Below are 22,408 nucleotides of genomic sequence, written 5' to 3'. Positions count from 1 at the left end.
GAATTCGGGGCGGGGGGGGCACCCTTCCCCGCAGAACAGCACGTAACATAAAACCACCCAGGCTTAGCACGGTAGTGTCTCCGACAGCTCAGCCAACAGCGCACGGCGTGGGCTGTGTAGAGAAGGCTTCCACTGTGCCAGCTACAGATGCCATTTCTTTGGGCGAATCTGAGGCCCGAGTCGAGGCTTTTGCTGCTAAGGAATTGAAATGTCTACATTAGAGAGGTTGCTGTGACACTCCCGGCTGGGCCGTGACGCTCGGTCCCCTGCAGGCTTTGAGTTACTTTCCTGTAGTGATAATAGCAGCCGTGGCTACATGCGTTGACCCTGTTCTCTGGGCTGCGTTCTCAACCAGGGGTGATTTTGGCCCCCAGGGGCATTTGGTGATGTCTGGAGACATTTTTGGTTGTCACAGCTAGAGGGCAGGGGCTCCTGGCATCTCATGGGTTGAGGCCAGGGGTGCTGCCAAACGTCCTACGACGCTCAGGTCTGGCCCTTACGGCACGGAACGATCCAGCCCCAAGTGCCGGAAGTGCTGAGATGGAAACCCTGCTCCGGACCATCACGTCGCCAGCGGAGCTAAACAGCCCCCTTCCTCCCGAAACTCACCTTCACTTACAGCAGCAGAAGCTGTGGGTTAGACGCTGCACTTTACCAAGATCCTGAGTATTTGAAAACCAGAGGGGAAAAAGGATTGGGGCGATGTGCAGTGTTTCCTATAGTCATCTTAGTTTTTTCAGAAGAATTTATTTTTAACCACAACATAATCCCCTCCCTAGTAAAGATTGGGGGAGGGGAGAGGGAGGACTACATGTTTAGAAGTACAGACCATCCATTCTTACTGAGACTTGTCTAGGTTGGATTTTGATAAGGCAGACGGTGGTCATGAGGGCCACAGCCACGTTTACTGATGGCTTCCTGCTTCGGCACCAATAAATCCGTGATCAGGAAAGACTTGGGAGAGAGGAGGCTGCTTGAGAAAAGGGTCAGGAAACTCTTCTCTGACACAGCAAATTAACGTTCCTTCCAAGTGTATTTTTTTCTTTTCTCTTTTCTTTTTATCGTGGTAGAACATATGTAACATGAAATGCCATTTTAACCATTTCTAAGCATACAGCTCGGTGGCATTGAGTACACTCATCAGTGTGTTTTTGAGTCCAGGCTGTTGCTCTTGCTGTAATAATGCTGCTTCTCCCGGCCGTAGACTGTTTCCTCTGCCAGCCAGCGTGCCCGACACTCCGCCAACCTATAATCGAATCCTCCCGAGTCTGACCCAGTAGATGTTATTGTCCCAGTTTATGGATGAGAAAACCCATTGCAGAGAGGATTCCGACCCCACACTTTGATTTGATTCCAAAGTCGCACTGACTTTGTCCAGTGCCTTTCGAAGGAAGAGCCAAACAGTTCGGGAAAGCTCTCCCTTCTCTGCAGGCTTCGTCAGAAGCTCTCAGGGCTGTGACTGGCAACTGTGAGGTTTCCAGGTCCACGTCGATAACCGTAGACTTGCAAGGCATACATACGTTCATTTTATTTAGATTACTTTTCTTTCCGTCCCCCATCAGTTTCAAGTTTTATAGTGAAGAAGGAGTAGATGCTAACATGTTAACTATAAGTCTCATCCTAAGGATAACCCCCCCCCCCCTTTTAAGTAAAAATCTCAGAGAAGTCACTCATTGGACCCTGTAGCTGGAACATGCACACACACGCACACATGCACGCACGCACATTTTAAATTTCCGACTGAGGACCCATCAAAACTGCAGCACAACTCTCCTAATTATAATGTAAGTCAAGGCTTCAGTAGGATTCGTTTGTAAAAAATGTACGTTCAGCTTTTTGATTATGTGCCGATTGAATGAAATATGCTGTTGTCCAAGATGCAGGTCTGGTCTTGATGGTAGGAAAACTCATTTTCCAAGTATTTCATCTCATGCATTGAATCATGTTTTGCAGCTAAGAATTTGCAGCTGAGAACGTATTCCATACCTCAGCCTTCCACTGGCCTAGAGGGTGAAGAAATGGACCAAGAAAGGGTAGAGAACCCCCATGTCAAAGTACGCATGGCTCTTTCTCCTCTTGGGTGGGGTAATGGGAATTTCACGCCCTCGGATGAGTCTGGGTAACCGACACAGCTCATACAAGGAACGTATTGTATTGGAGTGGAGATGATAGAATCCTGTGTCTGGGGGTCCCCGAGATCACCCTCGGATTGAATGATTTGCCACAATGACTCACAGGACCCAGGAAAGCTTTTATACTCATGGTTATAGTTTATTTCAGTGAAAGGATGCAAATTAGTATAAACAGAGAACAAGGCACACAGGGCAGAGTCCAGGAGAAAATAGACACAAGTTGTCCTTTCCAAGTGGGGCTTCAAGGACAGCATTCATTCTCGCAGGAGCCATGTGTGACAACACGTAGGACATTGTGCCAATCAGGGGGGCTCACCCAAGCCTTGGTGTCCAGGGTTTTTACTGGGGGTCAATCACGTAGGTGTGAAGTGCCCACAGTTAGTCTGCAGTGCCCCCCGGGCGCCCCAGAGGCCAAACTGATGCGGGGTGACCCAGGGCCCCAGGGCCCCAGGGCATTCAGCATAAATCATGTTGTTAGTGTAAACTCTGCAGCACGACCCAAGGCCCCAGGTATACAGAGCTGCTCAGATCAGCCAGGATGTTCCAAAAGCTTAGAGGTCATCACCCAGCAGCTGGTTCCGGGCTAGTCTTGAGAACCTTTGGAATGTGCAGGGTTTGGACAACCCAGGCCTGCTGAGTTACCATTTACTGCACAAATCCCAGGGAGGGAGCCTAAAGTTAGGATGTCAACACATTTGGCCTGAGCTGTGCTAAATGAAATTAGGTTCAGCTGCTCTGTGAATATGCTTCCCCACAAAATACCCGAATTCAGAACAGGTTTGTTGCAATTTGTGGCCCAGAAAAGCTCGATCTGGGCATTTCCCAGGTCACTTTATTCAAGTGTAGCTGCAGTGGCCAGTTGGTGAAAGAGTCAGGCTTAGAGTTCAGCGTCTGGGTGAATTTCAGCTCATGTGTGTGGTCTGCTGGGAAATGAGTTCAGCAGTGCGTGGAGTGGAGAGCTCAAGTGTACGTGAATATTAGGTGATTTGGATGCACGGTTGTATCTCCACGTGACTTTTTTGTTCCCCGTGTTTCAGAAAACTGTTAAGCAAATCGTGGAAAAGACATATCTCCATGTGCTTCGTACTCCTGTTCCTGAGGAGTTTCTGAACCAGAATGTGGTATATTTTCTCAGAAATACAAAAGGTACCTTTCCAGCATGAGCGTGTGTGAGTGTGGGTGTGCATGCACGTGCGTGTGTATATGTCTGAGACTCATTTTTAATTTTTACATGTCCTTGAGAAGATAGCTTTTTTATCAGTGCTGTCAATCCTCATTATTCACGGATTCCATATTTGCAAATTCAACGACTCACTCAAAAATTTTAAACTCCCAATCAGTATTTCGATGCTTTCATGGTCATTTAAGGACATATACAGAGTGGGGAAAATTTGAGTCACCCAACACTCATGGACCCAGCTGAGGTTGGGCAAGGCCGTGCACTGCCTTCTTATTTCATTGAATGCTATAAACAAGTGTCTTTATCGTGTTCTGTTTAGTACCACAGTTTTCTAATTTTTGTGGGGTTTTTGGGTGATTTCGCTGTTTAAAATGTCCCCAAGGAAGGTCCTGAAGCGCTGGCTAGCGCTCAGAGAACAGGAAGGCTGTGATGTGCCTGGCAGAGAAAACTCGTGTGTTACCTAAGCTTCGTTCAGACGTAAGTAATGGTGCTGTTGGCCATGAGTTCAATGTTAGTGAATCAACAGTAGTGTTAAATAGGTGTCTTTAAACGGAATCACACATAAAGAAGGTTATATACAGGCAGACCTCGTTTTATTGCGCTTTGCAGATACTGCATTTTTATTTTTTACAAACTGAAGGTTGGTGGCAGCCCTGTGTGGAGCAAGTCTATCAGGGCCATTTTTCCAACAGTATTTGCTCACTTTATGTCTCTGTGTCACATTTTGGTGATTCTCTCAATATTTCAAACTTTTTCATTATTTATTATATTCGTGATAGTGATCTGTGATCAGTGATCTTTGAAGTTACTCCTAGGATGCACTGAAGGCTCAGACGATGGTTCGCATTTTTTAGCAATAAAGTTTTTTCTTTTCATTTTTTGGCCGTGCCACACGGCATGTGGCATCGTAGTTCCCCGACCAGGGATCAAACCTGTGCCCCCTGCAGTGGAAGCGAGGAGCCCTCACCACTGGACCTCCAGGGAATTTCCAGCAATAAAGTATTTTTAAATTAAGGTATATACATTGTTTTTTTTTAGACATAATGCTATTGCACAGTTAATAGACTACAGCATAGTGTAAACATACTTTTGCACTGGGAAACCAAAAAATCCGTGTGACTCGCTTTATTGCGATATGCGCTTTATTGTGATCTGGAATCGAAACCACAGTATCTCCGAGGTCTGCTTACATTGATGGCTGATGAAAATGTTGTGACCAGAGGTTCACAGGAACCTAGACCCGTATTTCCTGTAGGAACAATGGCTCAGCATCCACTAATTCTGTGTTCGTGGTGACTTCATAGAACATAACTACTGCAAGTAATGAGCATTGACCGCATTGATATCATCTTAGTTCTATTTATAACAATTAGAGGGAGATTCAAAATGACGTCTCCCTGAGTTGTAAGACGAGTTTTGGTGGGCTTTCTCCACGTTACTGTGTGATTTTATTTTATTTCATTTTTTTAAATGTTTTGGCCGTGCCTCGTGGCAGGTGGGATCTTAACTCCCCGACCAGGGATCGAATGTGCACCCCCTGCATTGCAAGCGCAGTCTTAACCACTGGACCTCCGGGGAAGTCCCGGCTGTGTGATATTTTTTTTTTTTTTTTTTTTTTTTTTTTTTTTTAGACGGAGGTGCCACTCAGAAGCCAAGTTCATCCTGCAGGGTAACTTCTTGGCTGGATGTTCCCGCTGTGCATTCCCACTGCACTGCCCAGGTGATTGTTCTCTGGTCTCTTCTGACCCCTTGCTCTTCCTCTTGCCATATTCCATCCAGGCTGACCCTCCGCTCTCTCTGACTGCGCTTCCCCCATTTCTTCTGCCGTTGCCTCTACCTCCCAACCTGTGCATAGCATACCCTAAATTCTAGAACAAACATTCTGTTGCTTTTCTTTTCCTTTTTTGAACTATGATGGCCCTTTGGATCCCGACCTCACCGCTAAGCTCTGAGCTCCTGTAATTCGTTCTTCCCAAGTGAGTGGGAATAAGAAGAAAGATGACAGATAGAGGCTCAGCATTAAACAGCGACTCCCGTCACAGTTCTTGTCCGGGGAGGGGCCAACCTCAGCTCAGTGCTTCCCTTTTTAAACTTTATTTATTTATTTATTTTTGGCTGCACTGGGTCATCGTTGCTGCGTGCGGGCTTTCTCTAGTTGCGGCGAGCGGGGGCTACTCTTCGTTGCGGTGCGCGGGCTTCTCATTGCAGTGGCTTCTCTTGTTGCGGAGCACGGGCTCTAGGCGCACGGAGTTCAGTAGTTGTGGCACAGGGGCTTAGTTGCTCCGCAGCATGTGGGATCTTCCTGGACCAGGGATCGAATCCGTGTCTCCTCCATTGGCAGGCGGATTCTTAACCACTGCGCCACCAGGGAAGCCCAATGCTTCCCTTTTAACAGTAATCACAACCCAATACAGTAAGTCCCCTACATACGAATGAGTTCCCTTCTGAGAGTGCGTTTGTAAGTCCGGTTGGTTCGTTAAGTCCAACAAAGTTAGCCTAGGTACCCAACTAACACAATTGGCTATATAGTACTGCACTGTATTAGGTTTATAATACTTTTCACACAAATAATACATAAACAAACACAAAAAATAAGGAAAGCAGTTTTAATCTTACAGTACAGTCCCTTCAAAAGTACAGTAGTACAGTACAACAGCTGGCATGCAGGGGCTGGCATCGAGTGAACAGGCAGGAAGAGTTACTGACTGGAGGAGGGAGAGGAGGTGGGAGATGGTAGAGCTGAAGGATCGTCAGCAGTGGGAGATGGAGGGCAAGCTGCAATTGCACTCACGCCTGACGTTGATGGCGCAGGGTCTGGTTCCTTGCTGGAACCAGATGCATGTTCGCACCTTTGAAAGTTCTCCACCTGAAGGTTCGTATGTAGGGGACTTACTGTAACAACAATAATCAGCTTTGGGCAGGGTGGAACGGCATTTACCCCAGCTTTATTACTGTTTACTCTCATCATATTTTTTTTTACAGTTATCTTTCACTGATGTCAAGCTTTCTTTTTTTTTTTCATACTTAGTTTTTACATAGTTTCCCTTTAAGTAAATTTATTTCAGTAAAGAAGCATCTGATAGAAAGAAACCTATTAGGCAAAGAATGGTGCGCGTCTACACAGATGCAGGGAAAGGCATTTAGGCTGAATCTTGTGAAATAATTGCAGTTGATATGTTTGCTGTGTTTCCCAGTTAGATTAAGAGAAGGGTCCAAGGGACCTTTAAAGTGTCTAGCGAGCTGATTGGTGCTGACTGATTTTTTGATCAGGGGGGTGGTGGGGAGATGGGGAGGGAGTGAGTGCACATCAAAGAAAACCTGGCCGAGAGGTAGACTGTTCCCAAACTTGTCTTTTAAAACCCCATGACTTGGGAATTCCCTGGTGGTCCAGTGGTTAGGACTTGGCACTCTCACTGCCGGGGCCCGGGTTTGATCCCTGGTCGGGGAACTAAGATCCTGCAAGCTGTGCGGTGTGGCCAAACAATGAAGAAAAAAACAACAAAAACCCACCAAAAGCCCATGACTTGAAAGGTACTTTGGTGATGAATTGGGGAGGCATGGCTGGGAGTGGGGAGACAAAGCAAGCAAGGAGCCCAAGAAGCGTTTCTAGAAAATCCAAAGTGTTTCTATCCTTATTCAGCTGTAGACGCTCCAACTAGATCAGCTCGTGTGTGTGGCTCTTGGGTGCTGCTTGTGTGAACCTCTGAACCACAGCACGACCCTCAGCGTGTATTTGTTTCTCAGTGAGCGCATATCCTGACCTGTGCCTGGAACGTTCCTTTGTAGTTACTTGCGGAGGAGCAGCTGGTTCCCATACACTGGGAAATGTTAGCTGTGTCCACTTCCCTCCTCATGTCATTCCCCAAATCTGTTCCTGTTTAGAGACCATCTCTGAGGCGACAGACATGAAGGAAGCTCTGGAAATTATGCCCAAAACACTGGAGTATGGAATTATAAATTCACACGTGCTTGGTCTCCTGAAGGATATTATATGTCAGGTAAGTACGGACGGAAAAAAGGATCTCAGCACTGTTTAAGAGTAAGGCCATCTAATTCACTGATTCCACGAAGAGGTGGTCAGCAGCTCTTAGATTTCAGGTGCTGTCATGGGCCCTGGGGACAGGGGAGCAGTGAGCAGTCCAGATGACAGCCCTGTGCTATGGGAGCTTATACTGGGGGAAAGACACCAAACACCAACACATAAACTGGAAAATATCAGGTAGTGACAGGTGGCATTAGGAAAATAAATCCTAGTAATGTGATAGAAATGACCTGTTCATGCGTGTGTGCATGCATATGTGTGTGTGTGCAGGGGGTGGTGGTAAGGGACGACCTTGCTAGGGAGGTGACATCGGAGCTTTCTTTATAGACAACCAATAAAATAGCCCATAAGCAACCTTATTCACTAATGATAAGTTATTAGGGATATGTAATAGGGTGGGACTGAGGTGGTCAGGAAAGACCCCTCTGAGGAAGTGGCATTGAATTGAGGGGGGAATGAGGTGAAGGCATCAGACATGTGAGGATCTGCAGGAAGAGCATCCTGGGCAGAGAAAACAGCACATGCAAAGGTCCTGAGGTAGGAGCAGACTTAGCTTGCTCCAGACACAGAAGGATGACCAGTGCAGCTGGAGAGTAGTGAGGGAAGTTTGGAAAGGAAGGTAGGTTTGAAGCATGGGAATAAAATGATCTGGTTTGCATTTTTCTTCTGGCCGTTGTGTGAACAACATATGCAGGGGCAAGAGCGTATAGGACCAGTAGACCTAATAGCAGGCCATGGAAACGTCCAAGTGGTGGATGATGGTTGTTTAGGCTCCGGAGTTCAGTCAGGGGAGGGAGCGGGAAGCAGACAGCATCAAGAATGTGTTGGACATGGAGCCAACAGGACTCGCTGATGACTTGGATATGGAGGTTTAGGAAAAGAGCATCCAGAATGATTCCTAGGATTTGGGTTTGAACAAGCAGGGAGATTTTGGAGTCATTACTGAGATGGGGGGGTGGGGTGGAGGGATCTGGAGAAAAAACCCAGAACTCTATTTTGCACATGTTAAGCTTGAGATGCCTCCTAGACATCCAAGTTGAGGTGTGAAGCAGGATGTGTAAGTCTGGAGCTCAGGGGAGAACTCAAGGGGTTCTTCCAGAAATATTTATTGAGCATTTACTGTATTCTATAGCAGTAATCAACATAGTCAAGGTCTGTGCCTCACAGACCTCACATCCTAGTCAGGAAGATTTACGTTAAACAAGATCAATGAGAAAATATACAGTATGTTAGATAGTGACAGGAGTTCAGGAGAAAGATGAACCTGGGAAGGGGGTTAGGAAATGTTGGCAGGTGGTAAAAGTAGGGCTTTTGAAATTTTGGATGGGGTGGCCAGGAAGACCTCAATGTTGTCTTTTGCTGGGACTATTGCAGTTGGCTTCTGATAGATTTCCCAGCTTCTACTTTTGCCCCTACACTATATTCTCCACATGCCAACCAGAGAGATCCTTTACAAAACAGGAGCCACTGACATGGTGTCAAGCCAAGGGACTGGATGAAACAACCAAGGGAGAGAATATAGAAGGAGGAGAATGAGATGAGAGGGAAACTAGGGGGCAGGATGATAGGGGGCCAATTTATTATTTTTGAAAATTGGGCAAGTAAAGGGAAGGCTCTAACCATTTATTCTGCCTTGTCTATATGAACTGGATAATCAAATAGATAAGTGTCTCTTTATAAAAGCATTTCAGCTATTAAAAAAAGAAAGTTTAGAATGAGACTATTTCAGTAGTGCAGCTCTCAGTGTGTTGAAGGATCTAGGTATTGAACATCAATGGATGCTAAAATCAAAAAAAAAAGAAAAAAAGAAAGAGAGAGGACTTCCTTGGTGGTCCAGTGGTTAGGACTCTGCACTTCCACTGCAGGGGGCACAGGTTCGATCCCTGGTTGGGGAACTAAGATCCTGCATACCTCATTGGGTGGCCAAAAAACCCCCCAAAACCAAAAAAACAACCCCCCCCAAAAGAGAGAAAAACCAAACATTATTTGTCTCCTGATAGAAGAAACACCAATAGTCTTGGCAAAGGGATTCTGAGCCAGTCTCTGGACCCAGCTGCCAATTTGCAGGAAAAGACAAGAGGAGCTTGTAGAGTTCCACCATGAGAGTGCAGTCAGCAAAATCCAGGCTGGGAAACTCAAAACATTCTGGGTTCTTCAATAAATTGGAAGTACATGTAGATTAAAAGAGTCTTAAAAGATGTATCAAATTTTAAGAAAAACGGGCAAAACTAAAAATCAAAACCCAACCCAATCAACCAACCCACCAAACAAACAAAGAAGCCAACCAACCTGTGGGCATTTGTACATCACTTTCTATGTGGGGGTAAGTTATGTAATTGTATTCAAGTGATTTCATAAATTCATGCTTCCGTCAACTCGATTTCCCAAAGACCGTGTGCTCAGTATCTTCTTTATTTTAACCTTCACACAAACTTGGAGCTCAGCTGATGGGTTAACACACAGTTCTCGCTTCCCTGTGCCGTAGTTTCTAACTCAGCTGCCCTGTGGCTGGCGGCAGCTAAAGAAATACAGTATTATCTTCTGAGTAGTCACCTCAGGCTTGGTTCAAACTCCTTACCCTTGGGCCATTCTCAGTCAAATATAATTTCTCTTTCTTTAGATCTGTGCTCTGGGCTGGAGTAGTTCACCATGTCACTGTATTGTTACTTTCTATTATAGCGTATTCAAAGCCAGAGGCAACTTGAGTGCATGAATTATTGAACATGACGTGTGATTTGCTTCTTTTTTTAAAAATTTTTATTAGAGTATAGTTGATTTACAATGTTGCATTAGTCTGCTGTACAGCAAAGTGACTCAGTTATACATATACATGTATCCACTCTTTTAGATTCTTTTCTCATATAGGTCATTACAGAGTATTGAGAAGAGTTCCCTGTACTGTACAGTAGGTCCTTATTATCTATTTTATATAGAGTAGTGTGTATATGTCAATCCCAATCTCCCAATTTATCCCTCCTCCCTCTGCTTTCTCCCCTGGTAACCATAAGTTTGTTTTCTACATCGGTGACTCTATTTCTGTTTTGTAAATAAGTTCATTTGTACTCAGCCATAAAAAAGAACGAAATAATGCCATTTGCAGCAACATGGATGGACCGAGGAATTGTCATACTGAGTGAAGTAAGTCAGACAGAGAAAGACAAATACCATATGATATCGCTTATATGTGGAATCTAAAAAAATGGTACAAATGATTTGATTCTTAATCTTGGCTTTTCAGGTTTTCTTGCCAGCCTTGTCCTTCAGTCAGCACAAGGATGCGAGCCTGGGATTCACATCTGGAGAAGTCTTGGACTCTTTTGAGTACGACATAGACCTACCTAGCATGCCCGGGGAAGCAATAGAATATCACAGCATTCAATTAATACGGGATGAATTTTTAATGAACATCCAGAAATTTGCAAGTAATATTCAAAGAACAATGCAGCAACTTGAAGGTAAGGCTTTATTTTTCTCCTCCTTAGTTAAGCAGGATGCGTTTACTTTAAGAAGAATTTAAGAGTTCAGGAGGTTTTTTTTTGTTTTAATTTATGATCGCTCTTGTTTACCTGCTCGTGATATGAAAGACACCAAGCTGGACATTGTAAGAAACACAAAGAGGAATGAAGAATGATGAATCCTTGTCCTCAAGGATCTTATAATCTGGTGCCCAAAGAACTATGGCAGAATAAGGAGCTTGAGAGAGATATTAGGGTCTTTAGGGCTTGGCAGAGTGAGACCATGTTGGAGAAGTGGTGGGGGAATCAAAGAGGACTTCCTGAAGGAGGCAGCATTTGACCTCATCTGAAAGGATGAGCAAGGCGTTGGTAGGTGGAGTTGGGGAGCAAGGGCATTTCGGGCAGGGAGAATGATGGACCTTTGGCGGTTCTCTTTCCATTCATTTTGCTAAGTACTCTATGAGATTCAGTTTGCTAAGCATTCTGTATTTTCAGTCTGAAGACCTAGCCTTTCAGTATGAAAAATTCTCTTGATAATTTCCTCCACTATTTGTCTCTGTTTTCTCTTGTTAATATTCCTGTTGGATATGTGCTGTTGATTCTGTTTCCTATCTTTTCACTTGCATTTTCCATCTCTTTGTGTACTCTACTTTCCTGAAGAGTTCCTCAACTTTTACCTTCACAACTTTTGATTAGACTTTTCACATCAGCTATCATCTTTTTAATTTTTAAGACCTCTTATTTTGTGATTGTACCTTTTCCATAGCATTCTGTTCTTGTTTGATGGATGCCATGTTGTCTCAAATCTCTGAGACTAATAGTTGGGATTAAAACATTTTTTTTGTCTGTTCTTTACATTGTCTCAATTTCCTCTGAAGTCATTGTTTCTTTCTTTCTTTTTTTTTTTTTTTTACTTCCCTCTTAGAACTGCTTTGAAGTCATTGTTTCTGATTTATTCTTGGACTGTCTGTTTCATGCTGGAGGCTTTCTCGAATATCTGTTGAGCTCTGGTTGTTTGTTCAGTTTTTAAGTTAATTTAATTTTATTTTATTTGGCCGCATTGGGTCTTAGTTGCGACATGCGGGATCTCCATCGTGGCACACAGGATCTTTCGTTGTGGCATGTGGGCTTTCTAGTTGTGGTACACAGGCTCCAGAGCATGCGGGCTCAGTAGTTGCGGGCTCAAGTTGTGGCGCACGGGCTGTATAGGGTGCAGGCTCTGTAGTTGCGGTGCGTGGGCTTAGTTGCCCCATGGCATGTGGGATCTTAGTTCCCCGACCAGGGATCAAACCTGCGTCGGAAGGTGGATTCTTAGCCACTGGGCCACCAGGGAAGTCCCTGTTTGTTCAATTTTTAAATTGACATCGCGTAGGTTGTAAACTCAGGACCGTCTTAAATAGCTGAATCATTTTGATCGCGCTTAACACTGGAGCAATGATCTAATTATCTAAAGTGTTTTAATTACATTCTAATGAAAGAGAATGAGATATACAAATATTAGGACAGGGAAGTACCAGGCCATATACTGATGTCTGGAGAGAAGAGCCAGCTGATTAACTTGAACATCATTGTCTGTAATCATTTTCCCCAAACTAGTGGCTGACTGACCATTTTTATTCTACTAGGTGAGATCAAGTTAGAAATGCCAAGCATCAGTGTAGAGGGAGAGGTGTCTGACCTGGCAGCTGACCCAGATACCGTGGAAATTTTGGAGCAATGCGTGATAAACTGGTTGAATCAGATATCAGTAGCTCTTGAGGGCCAGATGAAAAAGACGCCTCAGGTAACGTGTGCGATGCTTTTGAAGATCCCTGATCCAGTTCATGCTTGCTGTCCCGAGAAAGAGCCAGGAGTCTGGGGATCTGAGCGATCTAGCCTCTTTTCTTACTGTTTTGTGACCTCCTTAAAGATATCAAAGTAAACATACCCAAGATGTCATTCTTGGGCTTTCTGAGGTTAGTGTGCTAATACATGACTCTCTGTTATTGATAAATATAATACTGTGTATGGGTCAGGATGTTTGGGCTAAAAATAAAAAAAACAAACCAACCAGGAAACCCAACTCAGCTGGCTTAAATAAGACAGAGAATTTATTAGCTCACATAACTGAAAAGTCTAGAGGCAGTGCTGGATTCAGGTATGGTTTGATCAAGACTCCGGGACTCTAGCTGTGTTGCTCTGTTAATTTCTTGGTTCCAAACTCCTCTCTGAGGGGGCTTCCTCCTCAGGCTGGTTTCCTTCATGGTGGCAACCGGTAATAGTTTCTGACCCCACATCCACATACCACCTTGTCCAGAGAAAGATGGAGCGTCTACCATTCCCGACTGGAGTCCTGAGATTCACTCTGATTGGATCATCCTAGGTCAAGTGCCCGCCCCCGAAGTCCTTGTATGGATTAGCCCCTAACTAGAGCATTTGGGAGGAGAGGCATGGATGCTGGAGGAACAACCACAAGTGTGGACTCCCCGCTAATGATGATGCTGTTTGTGTGCTCCTGTCATCTCTCAGGGGAATGGTCCTCTGGCCGAAATTGAATTCTGGCGAGAAAGAAATGCCACCCTAAGTGCACTCCATGAACAAACAAAGCTTCCAGTAGTCAGAAAAGTCTTGGATGTGATCAAGGAATCCGATTCTATGCTTGTGGCCAACCTGCAGCCCGTCTTAACTGAATTGTTCAAGTTCCACATGGAGGCCTCAGACAATGTGCGGTTTCTTTCCACGGTGGAACGTCATTTCAAGGTACGCCGGGTGCACTGCACTTTGGAAAGTCAGCTCTGTAAACTAGATTTCACTTCCTTTTGTTTGTTCAGCATTTTTTTAAAAATTTATTTTATTTTACTTATTTATTTTTGGTTGCATTGGGTCTTTGTTGCTGCACGCGGGCTTTCTCTAGTTGTGGCGAGAGGGGCTACTCTTCATCGCGGTGCATGGGCTTCTCATTGTGGTGGTTTCTCTTGTTGCAGAGCATGGGCTCTAGGCACGCCGGCTCAGTAGTTGTGGCACGCGGGCTCTAGAGCGCGAGCTCAGTAGTTGTGGCGCACGGGCTTAGTTGCTCCGCGGCATGTGGGGTCTTCCCGGACCAGGGCTCAAACCCGTGTCCCCTGCATTGGCAGGCAGACTCTTAACCACTGCACCACCAGGAAAGTCCGTTTGTTCAGCATTTTAAAAATTGTAGTAAAATATATATAACGTGATATTTATTATTCAACCACTTGTAAGAGTTCAGTAGCATTAAATACCTACCCATTGCTGGGTACCCCTCATCACTATCTTTGTGCACTTTTTCACCATCCCCAACATAAACTCAGCATCCCTTTAAACAACTCCGACTTCTGCCAGCCCTTGGTAACCTCTTTTCTAATTTCTGTCTCTCTGAATTTGCCTATTCTAGGTATTGCATAGAAATGGAATCATACCATCTTTGCCCTTCTGTGTCTGGTTTATTTCACTCAGCATAATGTTTTCAAGATTCATCCATGCTGTAGTTATATGTCAGAATCCCATTGCTTTTTAGGGCTCAATAACATTCCATTGTATGTATACACCACATTTTGTTTATCCATTCTTCTGTTGATGGACATTTGGGTTATTTCCACCTTTTGGCTATTGTGAATAATGCTGCTATGAATATGGATGTACAGATATTTGTTTGAGTCTGTGCTTTCAATTTGTTTGGGCATATACCCAAGAGTAGAATTGCTGGGACATCTGATAATTCTATGTTTAACTGTCTGATAATTCTATGTTTAACCGTCTATGAAGATTCTATGTTTAACTCCTTTCCTCAGTGACTGCACCATTTTACATTCCCACCAGCAGTGCACAAGTGTAATTTCCTTTTTCGGGATTCCCTTCCCCTCTGATTTATCATGCACAGTACCGTATTCCAAGGCCAGGAGTCATTACTCTTGTCCCAATAATGAGACCAGTAAAAGTCCTGTTTGTGTTGCTGAGAGGTTAATATGTGTGTGGTGAAGCGCTGTAGAGGTATAGGCCCAGGTCCCGAGTATCCCACATCTGCATATGTGACCTCTCTGAGCCTGTTTCTTTCTCTGGAAAACTGGGATCATGAGAGAACCTACCTCAAATGGTTGCTGGAAGGTTCAAATGAACTTATGACTGCAAAGCACTTAGCACGTCAAGAGTAGTATCGGGGAAGCAACTGTCCAACAACTGTATGAGTGGTCCACGGATAAGGATCTATATGGTCCTGTATAAGTGGTACAACAGGTTATCAAATCTGAGGGCTTGAGGTCCAAGTGGAATCTGCCATGGAGTTGATGTTAGTGGCAATATCATTTCCTTCTCTGAGATTTATTTATCGTCTCTGCAAAATGAGTGGCTTGCAAAGATCAGTGAGAGTCAAGCTTACATCACTCATGCATCACTTTTGTAATTTTTGCCATCCCTTTGTGCATCTGAAACTTACTTTTCTGTAAGTTGACTTTTTAAAAATATTTATTTTATTTATTTACTTATTTTGGCTGTGCCAGGTCTTAGTTGTGGCGTGAGAACTCTTAGTTGCAGCATGCATGTGGGATCTAGTTCCCCGACTAGGGATTGAACCCGGGCCCCCTGCATTGGGAGCATGGACTCTCACCCACTGGACCACCAGGGAAGTCCCTCTTTAAGTTGACTTTAAATTTGTACGTGTGTGTGTGTGTGTGTGTGTGTGTGTGTGTGTATGTGTGTGTAATTTAGCCTCAAACAATCATACCTGTGCAGTCATGGGTTTGATATACCAGTCGTTTCTAATATGCAGTAAAATAAGTATATATATATATATTTATTTATTAAAAATTTTTTTTTCTTCTGTCATTTGACTTTTGATATGGTTTGTGGTACTTAAAAATTTTTTTAAAAAAATTAATTAATAATTAATTTTATTTTTGGCTGCATTGGGTCTTCTCTAGTTGCGGTGAGCAGGGGCTACTCTTTGCTGCAGTGCACAGGCCTCTCATTACGGTGGCTTCTCTTGCTGTGGAGCATGGGCTCTAGGCGTGCGGGTTTCAGTAGTTGTGGCATGCAGGCTCAGTAGTCGTGGCTCACAGGCTCTAGAGCACAAGCTCAGTAGTTGTGGCGCACAGGCCCAGTTGCTCCGAGGCATGTGGGATCTTCCCGGACCAGGGATTGAACCCATGTCCCCTGCATTGGCAGGCGGATTCCTAACCACTGCGCCACCAGGGAAGTCCCTATATTTTTTAAAAGTTTTGAGTGCTGTCAAAATCATGTCCCTTCCTGCTGGGGGACACATACCCTGGAAAACACTGGCACCTCTAGGTCACCTCTAGAAGACCAGCTTTGATTCATTCAGTGGCACTCTTGCCACTAAATATAGTATAATTATATATGTATATAATATGTATACACACACCACACTTCATATACACGTCTGCAAATTGCTTTATTAACTTTAATTGTAAATCTTATCTTTCCATGTCAGCACCTACAGACCTATCTTTTGTTTGTTAAACATTTTCTCCCATAATGAGGACTTTTCTAAAATTAACAAGAATGTCCTACACTGTTGGTGGGAATGTAAGTTGGTGCAGCCATTGTGGAAAACAGTATGGAGGTTCCTCAGAAAACTAAAAATAGAGCTACCATATGATCCAGCAATCCCACTCCTGGGCATATATCCAGACAAAACTATAATTCAAAAAGATACATGCACCCCTATGTTCATAGCAGCACTATTCACAACAGCCAAGACATGGAAACAACCAAAGTGTCCATCGACAGATGAATGGCTAAAGAAGATGTGGTACATATACACAATGGAGTCCTACTCAGCCATAAAAAGGAATGAAATAATGCCGTTTGCAGCAACATGGATGCAACTAGAGATCATCAAACTAAGTGAAGTAAATCAGAAAGAGAAAGACAAATGCCACATGATATCACTTATATGTGGAATCTAAAATATGACACAAATGAACTTATCTATGAAACAGAAACAAAATCAGGGACATAGAGAACAGACTGGTGGTTGCCAAGGGGGAGAGGGTAAGAGTGGGAGTTTGGGATTAGCAGATGCAAACTGTATATATACAGAATGGATAAACAACAAGGTCCTACTGTATAGCGCAGGGAACGATATTCAATATCCTGTGATAAACCAGAATGGAAAAGAATATGAAAAAGAATGCAAAAAAAATTTTTTTAAGTTGAGAGACCTTAAACAGATGCCAATTTTTCCTGAAAGTACTAAAATCCAGAAATACACTTACATTTAATTAAAATACCTTTTAAATACAAAAAAAAAAAAAAAAAAGAAAGAAAGAAAAAAGAAGAGGGAAATTTCCTGCACACTTCTTGCTTTCTTACACTGTTGGCGCCAAGACGAAGGTGGCTGGCTTTGCTCTCTCTTTTCCATGTGCCTCTCCGGTTAGAACGTAACACATGGATCCAGCTTTCACGTTGTCTTGGAAACAATCCCCTCCATGATGAGTGCCCTGAGGATGGTGTGGACCATCTCCCGACACTACAATAAAGACGAGAGGATGATTCCGCTCCTGGAGCGCGTCGCCTGGGAAATCGCGGAGAGAGTCTGCAAAGTGGTGAATCTTCGGACTTTGTTCAGGTAAGAAGTAAAGGCACTGTGTTTTTCTTAAGATCTTAAACAGCTTTAGCGAAACATAATTCACACGCCGTACAAGTCACCTGTTTAAAAAGTACAATTTAATGCTTTTAGTATATTCACAGAGATGTGCATCCATAGCCATCAATGATTTTAGAATATTTTCTTCATCCCAGAAAGAAATCTTTTCCCTTTAGCTTCACTCCCACCCTCCCCAACCCCGCAGCCCTGGGCAACCACTGACCTACTCTCTGTCTCTCTGGATTCGCCTCTTCTGAACATTCCTGCACGTGGAATCATACAACACGGGGTCTTTTATGACTGGCTCCTCCCACTCAGCATCATGTTTTCAAGGTTCATTCATGGTGTAGTTTGCATCGGTGTTTCATTCCTTTTTCTGGCCAAATAATACTCCACGGTGTGGATTACTCAGGACCGTCTTCCTTGGTTATCCTTGGAGAGACCGAGGCGGATTGTCCAAGGGAACCTCACTCCTGGACCCCAGAGCCCCTCAGCTGGAACAGCCTCTGAGGATCAAATGTGGAAGGAGACACAGATCAATTTTTTACTTTCTTTTTTTTTTCTGGCCGGGCTGCTCGACATGCAGGATCTTAGTTCCCCAACCAGCGAACGAACCCGTGCCCCCTACAGTGGAAGCATGGAGTCCTAACCACTGGACTGCCAGGGAATTCCGTTTTTTTTTTAACTCTCTTAAAAAACAATCTATGTAAGTGAAATAGGTACCAAAATCTCAGCATTATCATTTTACTCCGCTCTTGCTTCTGGCTTAGGACCCAAGGCCACCTGCTCCCCTTCCAGCTCAAACAGAAAGCTTACCAGGCTTTGCACATTGCAGGTTGGGGGCAGCTGCATCAAAGGTCAGCCTGGGCCGCGGCTTGGAATCCTGCCTGCAGCCCCACCAATCACATCCCTGCCAGTTTCATCAGAACAGCAGCTCGCCCGGGAAGGTTTCTGCAGTGAGACCATGACATCAGAGAGTCTCCGCTCCTTGCTTAGAATTGTCCTCTTAGAAGCCTGCTTCCCCCGGGGAGCGGGGAGCGTGGCTCAGACCCTCGTGCCCATCACAGCATCTCTTTGCTTCCCAGAGAAAACCGAGCGAGCGCGCAACACAAAACCTTGGAGGCCAGGAACACCCTCAACACGTGGAAAAAGGCCTATTTCGACATCCGGGCCAAGATCGAGGCTTCAGGGAGAGAGGCTCGGTGGGAGTTTGATCGGAAACGGCTGTTTGAGAGAACGGATTACATGGCCACCGTCTGCCAGGATCTCTACGACGTCCTGCAGGTGGGGCGGGGATTGGGGGCGTTCTCTTCAATGCATGCAAAGGTGGTTAGAGCTGGGATTTGCCCGATGGAAGGCAGTTTGGCTTTTGACAGTGGGCCTCTCCGTGTCAGGTGGGAGGCAGAGAGGGTCTGGCCGGAAGAGAAGCCTGCAGAGCAGACACAATGTACCGGAATGTCCCAGAGCACACCTGACGTTTGCAGCTCTCCCTTGAGTTTTGTGACAGCCCTCCTTCTCCCCTTGCTTTTGGTTTCCTTTCCTTTTCTTTTCTGACTGCACTGCGAGGCTTGCGGGGTCTTAGTTCCCCGACAAGGGATTGAACCCGGGGCCCACAGCAGTGAAAGTGCCGAGTCCTAACCACTGGACTGCCAGGGAATTCCCTTGGTTTTCTTTATCTTTTAATTAAAAAAAAATTGAAATATAGTTGATGTACAATGTTGTATAAGTTACAGGTGTACAGTATAGTGATTCACAGTTTTTTGTTTTTTTTTTTAAATTTATTTATTTATTTTTGACTGTGTTGGGTCTTCGTTTCTGTGCGAGGGCTTTCTCTAGTTGCGGCAAGAGGGGGCCACTCTTCATCACGGTGCGCGGGCCTCTCACTATTGCGGCCTCTCTTGTTGCGGAGCACAGGCTCCAGACGCGCAGGCTCAGTAGTTGTGGCGCACGGGCTTAGTTGCTCTGTGGCATGTGGGATCTTCCTGGACCAGGGCTCGAACCCGTGTCCCCTGCATTAGCAGGCAGATTCTCAACCACTGTGCCACCAGGGAAGCCCTGATTCACAGTTTTTAAAGGTTATACTCCATTTATAATTATGAAATATTGGCTATATTCCCCATGTTGTACAATATATCCTTGTAGCTTATTTTAAACCTAACAGTTTGTACCTCTGACTCCCCACCTCTATATTGCCCCTCCCCACCTCTAGTAACAGCTAGTTTGTTCTCTGTGAGTCTGTTTCTTTTTTGTAATATAGTCACTAGTTTGCTGTATTTTTTAGGTTCCACATGTAAATGATTATCATGTAGTATTTGTCTTTCTCTGTCTGATTTCATTTAGCAGAATACCCTCCAAATCCATCCATGTGGCTGCAAATGGCAAAATTTCATTCTTTTTTAGGGCTGAGTAGTATTCCATTGTATATATACGTACCACATCTTCTTTATCCATTCCTCTGTCGATGGGCATTTAGGTTGCTTCCATGTCTTGATTTTCTTTTGACTCTGGCCACGCCTTCTCAGTGTCTTTTGCAAAATCTTCCCCCTCTGTCTTTCCATTAAGTGTTGGAATTCCTCAAAGGCGGTCTGAGACCTTCTCTCCCCTGAAGCCGCATCATCCCTGCCATCGCCACAGTGACTACCCATCTATCTGCCGGTGCTTCCTGTTTATCTGAGCCCACTCTCTTTTCAATGAATGTACGCAAGGCTTAGTGGCTGATGGGTTGAATTAGCCAGCCCTTGTCTCATGAAGGCCCATCCATTCATTTACTCTCTAAATATTTATCAAGCACTCACAACATGCCAGGCACTTGTCCTTGCTGCTAGAGAAATGATGATGAGCAAAGACCAGGGCTGGCTGTGTGACCACGGTGCCCAGTGCAAACAGAAATGTTGACCCCTTATTCAACAAGCAGGAAAAAAATGCTGTTAAAAGTCTTAAAATATAAAAGCTTTTCCTTCTGACATGTCTCGCCTTGGCATGGCCTTGTTTGTTGGTTTGTTACGACTGTAGCAAAGTAAAGAAAAGAAAGTAAAAGAAAATTAAACATTTAAATTATTTGCATGAACTTTACGGTTCTTCTTTATATTGTGCAGCGTCAGCTTAACATGCAAAGAGAAGGGCATTTGTCTGGTGTGTGGAATCACTGAAATGACACAGTTTGTATTTTGCAGCTCTTTCTTTTTTTAAACAAATTTATTTATTTATTTCTTTTTGGCTGCGTTGTGTCTTCGTTGTGGTGCATGGACTCCTCATTGCAGTGGCTTCTCTTGTTGCGTAGCACGGGCTCCAGGCACGCGGGCTTCAGTAGTTGTGGCTCAAGGGCTCTAGAGCGCAGGCTCAGTAGTTGTGGCGCATGGGCTTAGTTGCTCCGCGGCATGTGAGATCTTCCCGGACCAGGGCTCGAACCCATTGGCAGGCGGATTCTTAACCGCTGCGCCACCAGGGAAGTCCCTGTTTCGCAGCTCTTAAGTGCAGATGTAAACGCTTCACCTGACTAACTCGGCTGGTTTCATTTCACTTCTTGATGTGTGCAGTTCTACCAGCGTTCCCTGCTTCAGCTCACTGATGGGGAAGGAAGGCTGAGAGGAAAAGGAGTTGTGGGTTTTCCTATCTCCATCATTCCTTCTGTGTCGTCATTTTCAGCGTGAATAGTTGGCCAATACGGTGAAGTACAGGGGTGAGAAGCAATATGGTAGGTAGGGTTCCTTGGTCGGGTATGTTTCTTAGCTTTTTTTTCTGCGTTGGAAGCGAGCTCTGTTCTGCAAGGAGAAGGTGGCCTCTCTGAGCTGTTGGTGTCCTCCTTTACTCACCGTAGCTGCCACACGCTGACCGGTACTGGCGCTGAGTCTCCCTGAGCTCTCGTGCATCGTGGCTCCACCGGGATTCTCTGCTCATGGGACCTCACACGCTGCGTGTCAGTGGGGTGTTGTGAACAGCACACACGCAGATTTCGCTTATCGCCTCTGCTCACACGTGTGCCCGATTGTCCCCCGAGACTTCATTTACAAAACACAAGTTCAGAGATAAAATGATTGAGAATTTCAAGATGGTAATAGCAGAGCCTTAAACCCAGCATGGGACCCTCTGGAGCCTGGGGCCCTGTGCGCCTGCCCGGGTCCCACACCTATGAAACCAGCCCCGTCTGTACATAGTCTATGGCTCATGGAGCTTACAGTCCAGTAGAAGAGAAACATGGTAGACAATAATCGCACAGATGCATAGCTACAGCTGAGGTGAGTGCTAGGAAAGAAGACCAGAGGGGGCTGTGGAAGTGTGCACAGGGGCCTGGCCTGTTCTAAAGGGTCGGACTTAATGAAGGCATATTTAATAATGAGTAGTAGGTACCTGGCATTTCACACTGCAGGTGCAAAGGCCCTGAGACAGAAAGGGACGTGGGACTGAAAGAGGCCTGGGGTGGCTGCGAGGTGGCAGGGGGAGAGCAGTATGGGAGCACATGGAAGGAGTAGGTAGGGGCTTGAGCATGCAGACTTTGTAAGCTGTGTCAGGGCATCTGGAACGGGTCCTTTGTGCAGTGGGCATAGTACCAAAGGGATTAGGCTTTGGTGCTCCAAAGGGAGGAGGTTACCTGTGTGGCCAGATTCTTGCCCGCAGGTAAACCTAGATATGCAACCCGTTGGTCATTAGAGCAATCGTGAGAAAACCAAGTGGTCACCTCCTCGTGTTTTGTTTGATCGGACAGGTCCTGGAGGAATTCTACAACATATTTGGTTCAGAGCTAAAAGCAGTGACTGGGGATCCCAAGCGCATCGACGATGTGCTGTGCCGGGTGGACAGCCTGGTCACCCCCATGGAAAGCCTGACCTTCGACCCCTTCAGCATCAAGTGCTCCCAGTACTGGAAATACGTGATGGACGACTTCAAGATCGAAGTCCTGGCAAGTAACACATCCTTCGATTCGATTTTGGAAGTGGATACCATGTTTTCTCCATGTTAAATCTGTTGGGTTATTTAGTTAGGTTTAGGGGTTTTGTTTTT

At 45.0% G+C, this 22,408-nt stretch overlaps 1 protein-coding gene and 1 non-coding gene across 2 annotated transcripts in view; both read left to right on the top strand.

The window, feature by feature from the left end:
• Positions 1–22,408, top strand: part of DNAH10 (dynein axonemal heavy chain 10) — a 149,108-nt gene that overhangs the window by 5,665 nt on the left and 121,035 nt on the right. The window contains exons 3-11 of the mRNA XM_059893951.1: positions 1,954–2,054; positions 3,170–3,278; positions 7,195–7,310; positions 10,593–10,809; positions 12,435–12,592; positions 13,318–13,548; positions 17,202–17,392; positions 18,496–18,694; positions 22,113–22,307. Of these exons, the coding sequence (XP_059749934.1) occupies positions 1,954–2,054; positions 3,170–3,278; positions 7,195–7,310; positions 10,593–10,809; positions 12,435–12,592; positions 13,318–13,548; positions 17,202–17,392; positions 18,496–18,694; positions 22,113–22,307 (1,517 nt within the window). The remainder of the gene's footprint in view (positions 1–1,953; positions 2,055–3,169; positions 3,279–7,194; positions 7,311–10,592; positions 10,810–12,434; positions 12,593–13,317; positions 13,549–17,201; positions 17,393–18,495; positions 18,695–22,112; positions 22,308–22,408) is intronic.
• Positions 9,177–9,249, top strand: TRNAG-UCC (transfer RNA glycine (anticodon UCC)). Its single transcript has one exon. It is a non-coding gene; the product is annotated as a tRNA-Gly (tRNA).

This window comes from Balaenoptera ricei, chromosome 14, assembly GCF_028023285.1.
Source record: "Balaenoptera ricei isolate mBalRic1 chromosome 14, mBalRic1.hap2, whole genome shotgun sequence".
Taxonomy (NCBI): Eukaryota; Metazoa; Chordata; class Mammalia; order Artiodactyla; family Balaenopteridae; genus Balaenoptera; species Balaenoptera ricei.
This window is presented reverse-complemented; position numbering and strand designations above follow the sequence as displayed.